At 46.7% G+C, this 15,013-nt stretch overlaps 1 protein-coding gene across 5 annotated transcripts in view; it reads right to left on the bottom strand.

Moving 5' to 3' along the window:
* Window positions 1–15,013, bottom strand: part of NCAM1 (neural cell adhesion molecule 1) — a 302,455-nt gene that overhangs the window by 28,197 nt on the left and 259,245 nt on the right. For 3 of the 5 annotated variants that reach the window (XM_063092591.1, XM_063092593.1, XM_063092595.1), the window contains 5 exons: window positions 12,569–12,719; window positions 12,004–12,188; window positions 11,525–11,621; window positions 11,035–11,205; window positions 9,275–9,406 (listed from right to left, as the gene is read on the bottom strand). In XM_063092591.1, coding sequence (XP_062948661.1) covers window positions 9,275–9,406; window positions 11,035–11,205; window positions 11,525–11,621; window positions 12,004–12,188; window positions 12,569–12,719 — 736 coding nt within the window. Of the gene's footprint in view, window positions 1–2,024; window positions 2,067–3,748; window positions 3,797–8,161; window positions 8,177–9,274; window positions 9,407–11,034; window positions 11,206–11,524; window positions 11,622–12,003; window positions 12,189–12,568; window positions 12,720–15,013 lie in introns of all 5 variants that reach the window. The other 2 variants (XM_063092592.1, XM_063092594.1) reach the window with 1 other exon arrangement.

The following is a 15,013-nucleotide window of genomic DNA, read 5'->3' as shown; positions in this document are numbered from 1 at the left end:
AGCATGCCGCTGATTACCAATGATTCCAGAGAAATGCTTTAACCAAGTGACATATTCCCTTGCCACTGTGAGCTGCTAGTACGTGCACTTCTTAATGTCTTAAACTATGCAAGTTCTGGCACGTTCCTACAAGGGTGCCCTGCAGGGATTAGATATGACTGAGCAATTTTTCTTTTATTTAGGATATCTTTATTCATTCATAATTATAAATGGGTCAACACGCACATACATACATACAAGCAAAACTAGGAGATACTCTTTATTTTCACCTCCACTGATTGACTGATGACGGATGGATTTTCCCATGCTCATAGCTACTCTGCTATCACTGCAATTGACATGTGATACATTTTGTCTTACTGGTAAGGAATATGTTGATGCTAAATGCAGGCTGTTGTCCAATTGTGACTGTCTTTACTTATCTCTGTATCCTCTGGGACCTACAATTTGGGTTAGTAGTCAAGTGGTTCAAAACAAAAAAGACTCAAACTGGCTTCCCTTTGTATGCCACAACTAAGCATTTTATCTGTGGGCAGAAATGTCTAATGTTTAAAAATTCAAGACATATCAGGGCAGAAACACCTAATTCCTTCTCCAGGAAACATCTGGAAGCAAGGCTATGTTTCACTAACAGAGAAGACCAACCCACAGTAAGTCACCTTAAATACAACACAGTTATGCAAATGTATTATGTAGCTTTCTCCTACTGTACTGCACCAGCCGGAAAAACAGGATCAACACTCCTAGAAGAAGGGGCACTGTTAGCCGCATTCCTTCTCCAAATGCAAGAAAAACCCATCATTGGAATTAAACCCATGCGAGCACAGCTCATTGTCATCCGCTCTGCTCTGCTGACAAAATGAAACCTCAAAAGCATCAGGAATTAAAATTCACCGCAGCACACACACGGAACACCAAGAAAGCAGACCCTTAGCTGTGTTCTGCAGTAGGAAAAAGAACCGTCTCATGCAACATGCAGAATCAGGAAACTCTTTGCTTCTCTGTTCAGTTATGTATCTGAAGCCTTGGGCAGGAGCACACCTGCTTTCTGCCTTCTTGCTCTGACTACAGCTCAATGGGATGCAGGCTGTTTTTTCTGTGTACCCAGAAATAGAACAAAATCTAAACCTCCCACACAGCTTTAGTGCCTGAACACTATAAAAATGCACACATACTCTTGTAGACTTGTCAGGGAATTTAAATCCTCAACACACATCTTACTTCATTAGAGTGTTATAAAAACCAGCTTGGAGCACGTTACAGTGGTGATTCAGTGTAATGTTTTCCATAATGGAAAAAGAGGATACAGTCTGGCCCTTCACTCTATTGTCAAGAGATGAATTTCAGCACTTTATCTGGACTCTCAACCCAGAGAGAGCCTAGGTTGGGCTTCTTCATCCCACCATTTTTCCAGCACTGAGGTGAAAGCCTGAAAGCAGACAGAAGGAAGGAGGGCTCTCCTTCCCATAGGTGCTCAGTGTACGGCGAGACAAAGGAGGGCACACTACAGGAAGCAGGGACTCCTTCCTTCTCTGCATCATCCTCTACTTCTCCTCAAGCAGCGTTTTCTCCTTCCCTGGTTCTCAATCTTCTTTGTTAGCATCCATGTGTGAATGTGCATGTGTATGTATGTGCATGAGTGTGTGCATGTGTGTGCATGCATGTGTGCATGTGTATTTCAGAGAAAGGGACAGCAAAAGCTGGAAAGGAGATGCTGTTCTTTTGTCTCCTCAACATTTCCCTGATCCTTTTCTATTTTTAACTGAAGAGTCAATTTGAAAACGCTTCCTCACGCACAGAGTGTTCTTCAAATCATCACCCCAATTCTTTGGTGATGCTTGCTTTGCTCTCTTGGCCAAGCAGACAGCATGCTTAAGAAATCACACCAGGCTAGGAGCCTTCATGCATTCACAACTGTTGCTTTGAATAAAGGGAAAATGACAGGCAGTGCCGTAACCAGAAGTCGGCTGTAAAGCAAGCAGCAATCAGAGGTCTGGCCGAGAGTGGCTCAGCTCTGTACTCACTAGCTGGTTCTGTGCTTGTAAGGGCAGGAAGAGGCCAGGTTGCTATGGAAACATGAAGGACAGAAAGGGCACAGAAAGGTGAAGGAGAGAATGGAGATAAATTCAATTCAGAGATATATATGTATTTATATATGAGAGTACTTCAAAAAATTCATGGAAAGATTTGTATTATCTTTCAATTCTATTTTTCCACAAACTTTTTGAATCATCCTTATGTGTATGTGTATATTATATACAGGCTTTATTATAAAGAAAAGACAGAGATGGTGAAGGAGACATTCCCTCACTCCTTTCTTTCCTTATTTATCAATATTAATATAAAATTTTAAAGAGATCATCAGAGATTTTGCCGACAAATGACTCTCACACAGTGAGAAATAACATAATGCTCATTAATTCCAGCTGTTACATGCTGGGCATTGTGTCTGTGTTTTTCACATTTAATCCCTAATTTTCACAAACACCAATGAGGTCACTGGAATCTATCCTTCATTTTAGAGATGAGATATCTGAGATGTGCCGAGGCTGAGTGAGTCATCCGAGGTTACGGAGTGGCAGAAGTAGTAAAGCTGGGGTTTGAACCCAAGTCTGTCTGGTTCCAAAGCCTGAACCCCTTCTGCTACATGCACTGCCTGAAAACGCACCACATGGGTTGGTGGGCATATTTCTGAGTCAAACAGATGACAGCAAGAGACTTTTGAGCTTGTGGCTTGAGTCACCTCCTGGGGCTGGGCCCAAATTGCAAGGGCTTCTGACACAAGAAGAATGGAGCCAACCAGGCAGTGCCACCCTGCCTACTGCTCTGAGTGCATGTTGGCATTACATCCTGTGCCTTACTAAGCTCCTGCTGCCTCATGTTGCTGCTACCTCCTAGAAAGCTAGGCTCAAAACTCCAAATCATGGCAGGCCTGCAGCACCCTCTACTCCCGAGGATTCAAGGGAACAAAAGGACAGGGCGGCAAAATGAAGAAGGGTTGGAAATGAGCCAGGCCCAGCCAGGATGACAAAGCCTGAGACTGACAGTCGACATTACTGTTGGCTCAGTGGTACTGATCCAGGGTGGGCAAGTGGAGCTCAACCAACATGGTAACGTTTGTTTTCTGTAGGGGTGTGGGTGGAGGGTGACTATGCACGCCATCTTAGAGAGGAGACAAGTGAGGCTCACTTTGAAGGGTTAAGCAATTTGCCTAAGCACCTGCTGCCAGGCACATCTGCCAGCAGACACTGTTTATTTTCCCACAAATATTTACGAGAAATGTATGCATTTATGGAGAAAGCAAAAGTTATAGGCCTCACTGTCTAATTTGAATGTCTGAATCCAACTGTGCCAATTAAACACACTACCCGAAAACATATTTCATGACCCTGCAGAGCTGATATTTTTCTTGGTGAATTCCTTTGGCTTCTGCAAATACTAGCTTTGGCACAGCCCATCCAGGGTCCTGAGGACAGGGCCGGCTGCGGCAGCCTCAGGGGGCCTGTCTGCAGGGTTTTCTATCCAGAGCAATGCTTTCCACTTGCCTCCCCTTTGGTGGAGGCTGCCTCCCATGGATCTCAGAAGCCCTATGCCTATTTCTCTTCTCATTTGCTTCTCTAAAATCTGACGCTGCTTTCTGCCGACAGAGTTGAATTATCACCTGGTGAAGGAGATAACATTAGGCAGACCGAATCGTGGCTGGGGGAAAGAAACCTGCAGAGAGGTGGATGAAGAAAATGATACTCACTATCTGGTGGAGACAATGGAACAGGGGTAGAAGAGCTAGCAGGAGCCACTGAAGAAAGAAAAACGAAGGTGAAAAAAAGAAAGGAAAAAGCTCATTTCAGCACAAAGATACTGAATGGGAAAATAAAGGTGACAGCCCTGGGGTGTCAGTATGAGGAGCTGAAGCAAGTTAGAGCAGGGGAAGAAAACACCATGCATGGAACAGGTGGCCAGCAGAGAGCAGGGCTCCAACTTCAAACCGTGAGCTGTGCACCTGCCAAACTCTGTGGTTCAGGTAAGGGATTGGGCCAGGAACAGCTGCAGAGGCCTTAAACCCTGACTGAAAACAAACAGCCAGTTCAGCAGGACCAGCTGTCTCCACAGGATCAGAGGTCCAGGAGGAAAGGGAACCTGGACCTCAGCTTAAGGTGAACAAGTAAAGGAGAAAAATAGTTTGCTTTTCATGTTACCTATCTACATATGTGTTAATATACAGGCATATGTTTACATATATGGCACATATTTATAGCAAAACTTATAGTCCTCACTCTCTATAATTTCAACATCCCAATTAAATGGAAATGGACATCCTGCTTGATGTTTGCTACTGGGTCAAGTTCATGATTGTCATATGATCATCGCTGCCTTCCAAAAAAAACCCCTAGAGATGTGATTATCTAGATGCTGCTATAGAATAGCGATGCAAATAATGTCCAGTGTTATTCTTGCTCCCCCAGAGAAAGGAAATGTTGAAAACAATGGGGCTAAACAAGCAACGCTAACCAATTTTCTGCATGGAGGATGGTTAGAAATTGTGCATCTGAGACAGTGGGGCACTGAATGGATCTTTAGTTTTTCACTGGCAAATATTCAGAAGTTGTCCCATCAACAATCACGAAACAAAGTGCCCTTTGAGAGCTAGATGAAAATTTGGAAAAAACATCAACATGTCTCCAAGACTGCCTTCATACTCATGGTTTGGTCCTCCTTTACCTTCCAGACAAGGGTATCTCATTAAACCATGAGAGTATGACGTCACTGGAATCAGAAAAAGACAGGCTACTAACTCTTCATGATTGGATGGTCTGGGTAATTCAGATGAAAGTGCCTTTTTCCTTCTCTCCCTCTTTTAATTTTCTGGCTTGAGCTTTTTGAATAATTATCCATACTATTCTGGCAAAGGATTGGGATTTTATGTGCTTTAACCACATATATTACAACATTTTAACTTACACTTGCGAAGTGCCATCCAGGGGACAACATGTAAAACAAAAATCTCAAGATGCCTCTTTTAAGAAGTAGAGACTTATGCCTAATCTCTACACTCTGAAAGAAATCGTCTATTTCGCTTCATGGTACAGAAGCTGATTAAGAGGTAACACTCAGGTGATGAAATTCTACAGGTGTGGAGCTCAGTCATGGAGGAAAAGATTCACAATAAATCGTAAGCAGTTCTGGCAGGAAAGCAGCCCCTCCCAAGGCAGAGGTTGTGAGCTTTCCACCTAAGTGTCTCGATGGCACACAGATGCCTGGCTTAAAAATACATGAAACAGGAACATTTCCCCAGGGAAGAGTTTTATTGGTTAGTTGAGAGTCACAGCTTCCCCATTACCTTCATGTGCATTTATGAACTTCATGCACACAAAGGCACCTCCAAACAGGAAAGCCATGCTTTCTAATCCAGCAGCACGTAAGCGGGAGTCCCTTAGGTGTACATGGTTTTTGCTAGTTTTACCTGCTCATCTCTGCTTTGATACATTCATGCCCCTGAATGTGGAGAAGTCTATTTAGGAACCAAGAAAGCAACCCCATTACTGAGACATCTCAACAAACTTCAAGTGATGAGTTAATGCCAAATGTCCTGGCCTCACCTAACGTCTCACAATCCAGGGGTCCGGCGGCAACGCCTCTCTGTCCAGTATGACAGCCCCTGCTGGCCTGTGCCTCCTCTTCCTTGGGGCTGAGGGTGCCCCCAGAGCCCAATTTCAATGCCATGGGATCAGGCCGTACATATGAACCCCAATGGTATTACAGGACAAGGGTGCATGTTTAGCGGGCGAGATAAGCCAGGGTCAGAAGCCACTGCCATTGATTCTTGGGTCCAGCGCAAGCAAACAGCTAAACTGACAGCTGCTTCTCTTAAATTCAGACAACCTTTGTGTGTTCCAAGGAAGGGGAGTGAGAACTCAGAGAAGGTCTTTCCTAAGACTTGCTCTCACTTCCTAGTAGCGAAAAGTGGGTTTTGTCACAGCAGTGGTAAATGCTAACTACCATCACCCTCCCAACAGTACCCCTTTTCAGGATGGTTCTAGGGGCAGCAGGATAGCCCTTTGGTTAGACCCACACTTCAACAACTCTGGCAAGGCTATGATGGTGCAAAGACCATAATAAGGTATTTTTAGTGAGAGCACACAAGGGTACTTCAAAAAGTTCATGGAAAAATTGAATTAGGTTAATACAAATCCTTCCATGAACTTTTTATATGTTCCCATATGTCCACAACTACATCCTGCTAAATTTCTTGAAAAAGGCACACTTCACTCTAAGACTATGCCACGGTTTTACTTATCTAAAAGAAGTTTGCTTTTTAATTCTCTAAATCATAGCTTTATCATGTGATTGACAAAAACAGACTTTTTGTGCCACTAGCAATGCCTACTGTTGTATCATTCATGAGCTGCTTGGAATGAAGAGGAGAACCCAACATTTTCCTAAGTGCTTCTTGGGGTCTTGGTTATTTACCTATTTTCGTATTACCAGACAATAAATAATAAGGTCTAGAGGTCTTTTTGTTTTAAATTAAAAATTTAATTTTTAACACTGACTTTAAAAACACAGCCTCTGCTATATATAAAAAAAAACCAAGAAAACCAAAAACCAAAAAACTCACCTTTACAAGGGCTGAGCTTGCAATGCATGAAAACCACTGTGGTTTTTGAAGTCCAAAACCCAGTAACTCTGATGTAGTACTCAAGCTCCAGTCAGAAGCTCAGAAGGATGCCTCATCCCAGCCTTCCTCTCTTTAATGAAACTAAGGCAGCACTCATTTATTGATCTAATCCAGAGGAGAGGCAACCTGAAGACTCAGTTGAAGGACCAACGAACGATTGGTGGAAGGATCCAGAAGGAAGGTTCTCTCATGCTCAGAGCTGCTCCTTCCGAACTCACTTAGGGCACAGCTGCCAGCCCAGAGCAGACAGCTGTCAGTACCACCTGACAACTCCATGCCCCACTCTGACACCTTCCAGAGCTGCTTCATTCAGACACCAACTCTGCTGAGATAGTGGATTTAGCGCTTGCTCAAAAATCTCAGAATGCCTACATTTAGCTACTTGGTTTTTGCTGTTGCTGCAATATTTCTGAATAAATTTTAAAAGATAAGCTTCCCTGAGTGCCTTTGAGGAGCTAGGAGTTTTTATGAAATGAACGTGCAGCTTCTTGAATACCTTTTCTTCTGAGTCTGTCTGGGTAACACTTCCATCCACTATTTTCTGAGCTCAGCCTAGGAAGGAAGAGCCAGGCCTCCATGAAAGTGAGGCTTGGAGGTGTCAATGCAGGACAAGGGGGTCAGACTACAGTTCTGCTCCCTGTAGCAGCAGGCCAGCTCTGTTACTCTTGTTCCCTGTGTCCTCTCTTTACAGCTTACACAATTAGGATGTCCTTCCCATGGGGAAATCTCCCCACTATATGCTCGGCAGCATGGTTAAGTTAGCTGGTCAGTCTTTTCCAAACGCAAAAATGCACATTGCAAGTAGCCTAGCGTTAAAGAACAGAGCTGACCAGAACTCAGGATTTAACACCCCAACAGCTGCCCTCAGGACATGTGCATGACTTGGAATCCAAGTTCAAGTCATATCTTTATAAATGCAGCTGCTGCAGAGGCCTCCTCAACCAGTCCTCCTGTTCTCCACCAGCTACCAACCTGATAGACAGAAAAGCAAGAAAGCAATTGAGGTCAATCCTTTTGTCCCCTAAAAGCAAATGTGAACATCCTTTCAGGTTCTTTTCCCTTGAAAGGGTTTTGAGCAGTGGCCTGGTGAGGCTGGGCTCACTTTTCTGGCACCCTGGCTAAAGGTGAGGCAGTGCTATAGCGTGTCATTCAGGGACCACCTGCAGACTTCCACCATGCTTGGTTCAGCAAACATCATCTTTGCCACAGGGTAATCATCACACACAAAGATTAATAAATAAACATGATTTCAAAAAACACAGAAGTTGCATGCTCTAAAACAGTAAGAGTGTTAGCCTCCTGGAGTAACCTACAGACGTTAACAAGAGCATAACTAGACTATAAGGTCAGTGTGGTTAGGGCCCAGACAGTATCATCTACTTCAGCCTCTAGGGGACAAAAAAGGGACCAGAACTAAATTAAGAACTAGGACTAGCAGATGTTAATGCTATGGAAACAGGTAATGAGGTATGAAGAGGCACTTACGTGGAGGAGGGCTATCTGCATTTCCCATGGATGGAACACAGACGAAAAGAAAAGACAAGAGACAGACCCAAGAAAAAAAATAAGATGTAAAAGAAATGAATAGAATCCGCAGAGTGCATGGAGTTGGAAACTCAAATTATCAAATTACTTCAAATCCAGAAAGAAGCAATTCCTGTAGAGTGAGATGAGACACCTTTTCTACATCTGGGAGGAGGTGAGGGGGTCCCTTTGAAGGCTCCTGGCTGTGAAGGGAAGGCAGCAAAGGATTCTCTCATAAGCATTTTAAATCTGGGGGGGACTCTGTGACCCTCAGGGGTCTAGTTCTACAGCATCTTTTTCCGCTGGGTGGACTCAGGAGCCTCCCAGGGCAGCAGCTGTGGTGTGCAGAAGGATGCTTCGTGCAGCGCTCACCCAAAGCCTGGCTGCTTGCAGGAAGGGAGGGCAGACAGGGCAGGTGTAGTGAAGGAGGGAGGGAATGGAGGAGGAAAACAGACGCAGCCTTGAATGGCATCAGGGAGAAGCAATTCTCTGATGGGAGCCGTGCGGGAGGGAGACCCTGATAAATGCTCCTGGGGTGGGAGGGGAGAGGAGCAGAAAAGGCAGAGCTGCGGCATCCTTCCCCTTCTGTACTGCTGGGTGTCCTTCTGCCCCCATGTCCTAGAGCAGTCTCTGCTTCCCTGTGACCCCACACCTCTGCAATGAATTATGTGAACGTTGTCGCCTTGGCCCTCTTCCTCCAAGTCACAGGGCACTTAGGGCCTCTGTGGCCAGACTCAAAAAGCAAATCTCTCAAATCCCTCCACAGCAGCTGCTGGTTTTCTCCCTACTCCTGCTGACAATGTGCCGCTGGTTTTCCTTTGCTGGCTATTATTCTAACAAGCTGGGCCTGCCACTAGGATGTCTCCCCAACCCCTTTGAGAAAGAGAGGATGAAGGGACTGTGTGGAAGCCACCACCGAGAGCCAGACAGTAGGAGGGGGGCCACCCCGAGCAGAGAGATCTGAAAGACAAAAGCTGTCGTCTGAACAAGACGTGGGCCAGCGCGGGGTGCCCTGCTGTCCCCAAGGAGAAGAGGTGGGTGTGAGGAAGAGGCAGGGCTGCTGACTGTACTTACGGACTGGCTGTGTCTTGAACTCGGAGGCCGCGCTGATCTCACCCAGCCCCTTGCCGTTGAGGGCGGCCAGACGCACTGCATACGTCGTCTCAGGCTTCAGGCCCACGATGGTGACAATGCCCTCCATGCTGGCTGTGGTGAGAACAGGGGGAGGACCACAGAAGAGTTAAGGGGCTATTGTAAAACGGTGCAGCCGCTCTGGAAAATGGTATGATGGATCCTCAAAAAACTAAACATGGGATTCTCATTTGATCCAGCAGTACCACTTCTGGGCACATACACGAAAGAACCGAGATAAGGGACTCAAATAGATACCTAGATACTCATGTTGATAGTGGCAGCATTCACAATAGCCAAAAGGTGAAGCAAACCCAAATGACCACTGGCAGGTGACTGTGTAAATGAGACGTGGTATATACATACAACGGAATATACCCAGCCTTAGAAAGGAAGGAAATTCTGACACAATACGACCGGGATGAACCTTGAGGACATTATGCTAAGTGAAATAAGCCAATCATAAAAAGAGAAATACTGTATGATCCCACGTATATGAGGTACCTAGAGTAGCAAACTACACAAAGACAGAAAGTGGAATGGTGGTTACCAGGTCCTTCTGGGGGGTGGGAAAAGGAATTTATTATTTAATAGGAAAACAGTTTTAGTTTGCATGATAAAAAAGTTCTGGAGACGAATAGTGGTGCTGGGTGTGACTTAATGTCACTGAGGTGTACACTTATGAATGGTTAGATGTAAAATCTATAGTATGTATATTTTATAATAAAAATAACTAGAATTGGCTTTAAAAATAAAAGAGAAAAGAAAAAAGCCTGGTGGACAGATTGTAACATGGGATCAACCTGCTGCAAAGTTGGTATGAGATTTCAGAAGAAGTCAGGAAGGTAGAGGGACTGCTTCCCTCTAGCTGCAACCCTGACAACACAGCAACCCCTCCTTGATCTGAAGGAGTTTCTGGTGGAACTGACTCTCAGTAAAATTGGATTAGACGATGTCTCTAAATGGCTGTGATACTGACATCCCAGCCCACCCCCAATTCTACCTTAGTTACCACATACCAGACCAGGATTAATAATTTCTACCGATACAAGACATACATCACTTAGTTACTCCATGTAAACCCAGTAGGGAGAGTTAGACATAAATATACTCCATCCTCAGATGGTTTGGCCTCAGAATCTTCAAACTGCAGTAATCCCAGAGTCATTTCTAAAACCTTTAGCTTGGAAAGATATCATGCGATTGATTTAAGAGCAGGTTTGTCCTGCTAGCTCTGCTTATTTGGTTACTATCACAACCACATGACAGTCCCTGAGTATAGATACCCATGCAGGACTGGCTGGGTGTGGGCAGAGAGTCCACAGTGCAGGGAACCCAAATATGCAGAGAGGACGGGGGTGGTACAGTACTCATTGGCTGTGTTCAGCACCTAAGCAGGACTTCTGCCTGCAACATGGTTGAGATGGTCTTATCCATCCTGGCTGGGTCGCGAGAGCCAGGTTCTAAAGCACTGCGGCAGAGAGCTACCAACTCTACCTGGAAATATGACCGTGACCTAATTCTCTAATTCTGGAGGGACACAAACAAGATGGCACATGGTGGTACCTGGCATGCTCCAGTAGGTGAGAGTGGTGTGTCACCCTACCCCAGTGGGCAGCCAGGATCTGGTGAATGCTGGGATGAGTATGTCCCCACCGAGGCACCCATGGTCCTAAAGGAAGCGCCAAGTCTCCCTGGCTCACCTTCTTTCGCATCATACCACTTGAAATGCCACACTTCTTCACCCATCGCTCTCCACTCAGCCTTGTACTTGAGGATGGGCACCCCACCTGTGGCCTCTGGCTCATCAAACTGCACCTGTGCTGTGCTGGAATACGGCTCCACCTGGTCGATGGATGGTGAAGAGGGGGTGTCTGTGGGAGGACAGATGCAGAGACCCACGTGAGCCCAATTTGGCCTGGACCCTAACTCCCAGTCATGAAGCATGCCTCTTTCATTTCTGCTCTCTCTTGGGAATCCTGTCACCCGCATCCTGTCCTCCTGGCCCACCTCATCATATAATTCTCCCTCATCATGCCCCATGTTGAGATCCCCATTCCTCTAAGGGCTCCTGGACCTTCTGGCTTTGTTGACCTGGCCCTCCCTTCTTCCCACTCTCCTGGCATCACTGAAGTACAAAAAGTGGGCTGGCGAGGCCGAGGGTGGCGTGGAAGCCACCTAAGGGGCACTCACCTGCTTGGACAAGGATGAACTCCAAGGACTCCTGTCCGATGCGGTTCACTGCAGTGCAGTTGTAGTTGCCAAAATCATTTTCAGAGTCTGGGGTCACCTTTAGAAGGAAGAAGCGCCTGGGTTACAAGTGTCCCATGGGATGGCCACAGACTCAGATCCTCATTTGCTGGGTTGAGTTAGTAAAGAACAGAACCAGTAAGGCACGGATCATTAGCTGTAGCCCAGCCCTAAACAAGAGAGGAGACTAGCAGAGGGGCTTGCGGGGGAGGCACATTCCACCTCCAGTCCCTGCTCTGGCACAGGGAGAGGATCGGCGCAGCAGGGAAAGGTGGCTGCAAGGAGGTTCGGTTTCTTCTCCAGCCAGTGGCTCCCCTGCTCAGCATGTGCCAGGGAAACGAGAGAAGACGTGAGCTGCATTGAGGAGCCCACCCTAGTCAAACTGCACCTTCTCCACCTGCCCCTGCCCCTCCCTGACTCACCTCCAGGTAGCTGGCAGAGGGGGTGTTGTAGATCTTGATGTTGCTGTAGTTGGAGCTTGGCAGCAGCTGACCATCTCGGAACCATGAAATCACGGCACTGGGATAGGCGAATACCTCACAGGTGATGTTCACCTGGTTCCCCTCCCAAGTGTACACAGCCACAGGGCCCTGTAGCTTGGGGGCATCTGCAGTGAATGACAGTGACTATCAGGATGACTGCCACTACTGTGGAGCCTCCCACATCCTGTCTCCTGGCACTAGGGAAGGCAGGATATGTCCCAAAGCAGAGCTAGTGCCTGGTGTTGTAGAGGTCAAGGTTGTCTTGGTATTCCTGCACACATGTGATGCATGGGAAGACCAAGGGCCCAGCTGGCCTATAAGAAGCCTGGGGATGGTATATCGGGGTGGCTTGGGGACACAGCTCTGAAATGGCCTAGGGCTAGCTGCCCCAGGGACTGTGAGCAGAGCCCACAGGGTGCAGCTTAGGTCCTGGCTGCTGTTTTCCTCTCTCAGCCTGATGGTGCACTGCCCCTCCCTCCCCCACCTTTCCCCCGGTACTCCTCACATTGCACTTCAAGGTACATGGACTGGGAGTCCTGGCCGATGGTGTTGCTGGCGGTGCAGATGTACTCTCCGGCGTCTGTGTACTGGATGCTCTTCAGGGTCAGAGAAGACACACGGGCGTGGCTGCGCACCACCATGTGCCCGTCCAGAGTCTGCCGGGAGGGGGGTGAGAGTGTCAGAGGCCAAGGCAGGGTGGAGGGCAACGGCAGCTCTAGTAGGGCAGGGACTAAGAGACTAGGCCATCGCTTGTCTATGACCAGTCTCACATCCTGTCTCCTCTTTGTGCCAATGTCTACATCTTACTTTAGGTACCACCTAATGCGGGAGGCTCTGGGGAGCACCATGGGAACTTGGGTGTATCCAAAACAAAGAACGGGACTTGGTTATGTCAAGCAGCTTGAACTGTTCCAATGTTGGTTTGGGGCAAGGAAAGGCTGGGTCTCCCAAGATGACTTTGGGATGTCTAAAACAGAAGCAAGAGCCCTGGCCAGCAGATACTCCTGCAGCAACGGCCTTGCTGCGTGAGATTCTGAAAAACCTGGTCTCTCATCCTTTCCTTCCAGTCTGCCCATCTGCCAGTTCCATGGTGCAAGCACACGTAACGGGAAACTCACACGTGCCCAATGTAAGAAATTATACAAGAAACCCATATTTGTGCAGATGCCTGTCTTTTTGGATGCTTAAAAGTAAAATAATTCTATTCAAAACAAGTCAAACAACTCAAAGCTCAGGAGCTGTTGAGCTGGAAGTGAGGGTCACTGGGTCCCCTCTCCAGGGACAGTGGTACAGACAGCCCAGGCAGAACTGGGATCTTTGACACCACAGTCACCACCACTATCTCATCCTTGATATTGCAGTTGGCTTCCTGAGTCTCTGAAATTGCAATGATTGGTCAAAAAGAGAATACACATGTGAACTGTAAGCAGTGGGTAATGAAATGTTTCCAAGGGGCTTTCTCCCTTGACGTTGTAACCATTCTAAAATGGTTGCTGGCTCAGGAAAAGTCTGGGCATGTGACCCAAGTTAAGCTCCTCAAGAAAGGTGGTAATCTGAAGAAGGGGTCTTGCTCCTTGTAGAACATGATATCCTGTACAGATGGCCAGGAGGGTACTCTGCATCTGGCATCTGCCAGCCCATGGGGTTAGGTATTTAGAGAACAAAAGGACACTTGGCTTCTGGTTCTTTTGATAGGCTGGTTTGGAAGCCTATAGCCCAGAACTGCAACGTCATACAGCAGCCAGTCCGGGAAGTCTGAGCAGCGCTGTCACATGAAGTCCCTGACAGATCCAGTCCACTTTAGTCATCTAAGCTCCATCACATTTCATATGAGGAAGGTAGAACATTCTGCTAATAAGGAGGCAGAAGGGTCAAGCAAAATCATCACTGCCTGCTGCTGTGAGCGCCACTCCTCTCTGAGATAAATGCCCTGATGCTACCATTTGAGCTGTAAATCTATGAGGCTGGTTGATTGAGAAGCTATATCCCAGGAGATGCCACACATTGATGAGAGATGACAACAGACAGGTGTTGAGCACTTCACCAGAGAGCCTCAAGACATCCGGTTTGCTAGAGACACTAAATCCTGGGGCTCCCTTTCTTGTGGGCTGACAGAGCTGTGCTGATGCATCTCAGGAGCTATTTTCATGGGCCATACAAAAATCTTCACCCAAAAGTCTACACCAGAGGCATCGACAGATGAAGCCACCCATGCAGGTATCTCTAAAGGGCTGACCTGATCTGCATGTCACTCCTACTTTCCCAAAACACAGCAGGACTGAAGGCAGAGGGGTCCACCCTTAGCCTTCATGGTCATCTCAGCAAGGACGACCAGAGACTGAACAGATGCTTTGCGGTACAGCCAGAACTAGTCCTGGGACTGCCACACAGACGTGAAAATCTGACCATAATCCTCAGGAAGTGGAGAACATTTCCATAAGGAAGAGATATTGTAACAAAAGAGGCAAAGAAAGTCATGAAGGCAAGAGTAGGACATTAACAACGACGAAGCCAGGGATGGGATGGACGGTCTTTACTGAGAATTATCTAAAAATGGTGAAGAGAAGCTCAGGAAATGGTTGCTTGGACAGCCATGGTTTTTTTCTTTCTTTTTTTTTCTATCTGGTCTCTTTTCCAGAATTTTTCTATGTGGAAATTTCTCTCATTTAATGATGTCAACAGACCAGTAGGTAGCCGTCTTTAGAGAGGTTTTTTTTGCAGTGGCTCACTACAGGTTTGAGGATGGGATAATTTGCCAGATGCCCAGTTATCCCTTTGAAGACATGCAGATAGAATCTAGTGCGATGGGACTCACTCCCCTGAAATGCTTTACTCTGGCACCAGGATAAAGTCAGGGAGTGCAACGTACAAGCCACCCAGACCAAAAGTTATGATGACGTCCAGGCTCTGGCAGGGGGAGCAGATGAGCTCTGGGCAAGAAAACACATTT

This window comes from Cynocephalus volans, chromosome 4, assembly GCF_027409185.1.
Source record: "Cynocephalus volans isolate mCynVol1 chromosome 4, mCynVol1.pri, whole genome shotgun sequence".
NCBI lineage: Eukaryota > Metazoa > Chordata > Mammalia > Dermoptera > Cynocephalidae > Cynocephalus > Cynocephalus volans.
The sequence above is the reverse complement of the archived record's forward strand: the minus strand, read 5'-3'. Positions and strand labels throughout refer to the sequence as shown.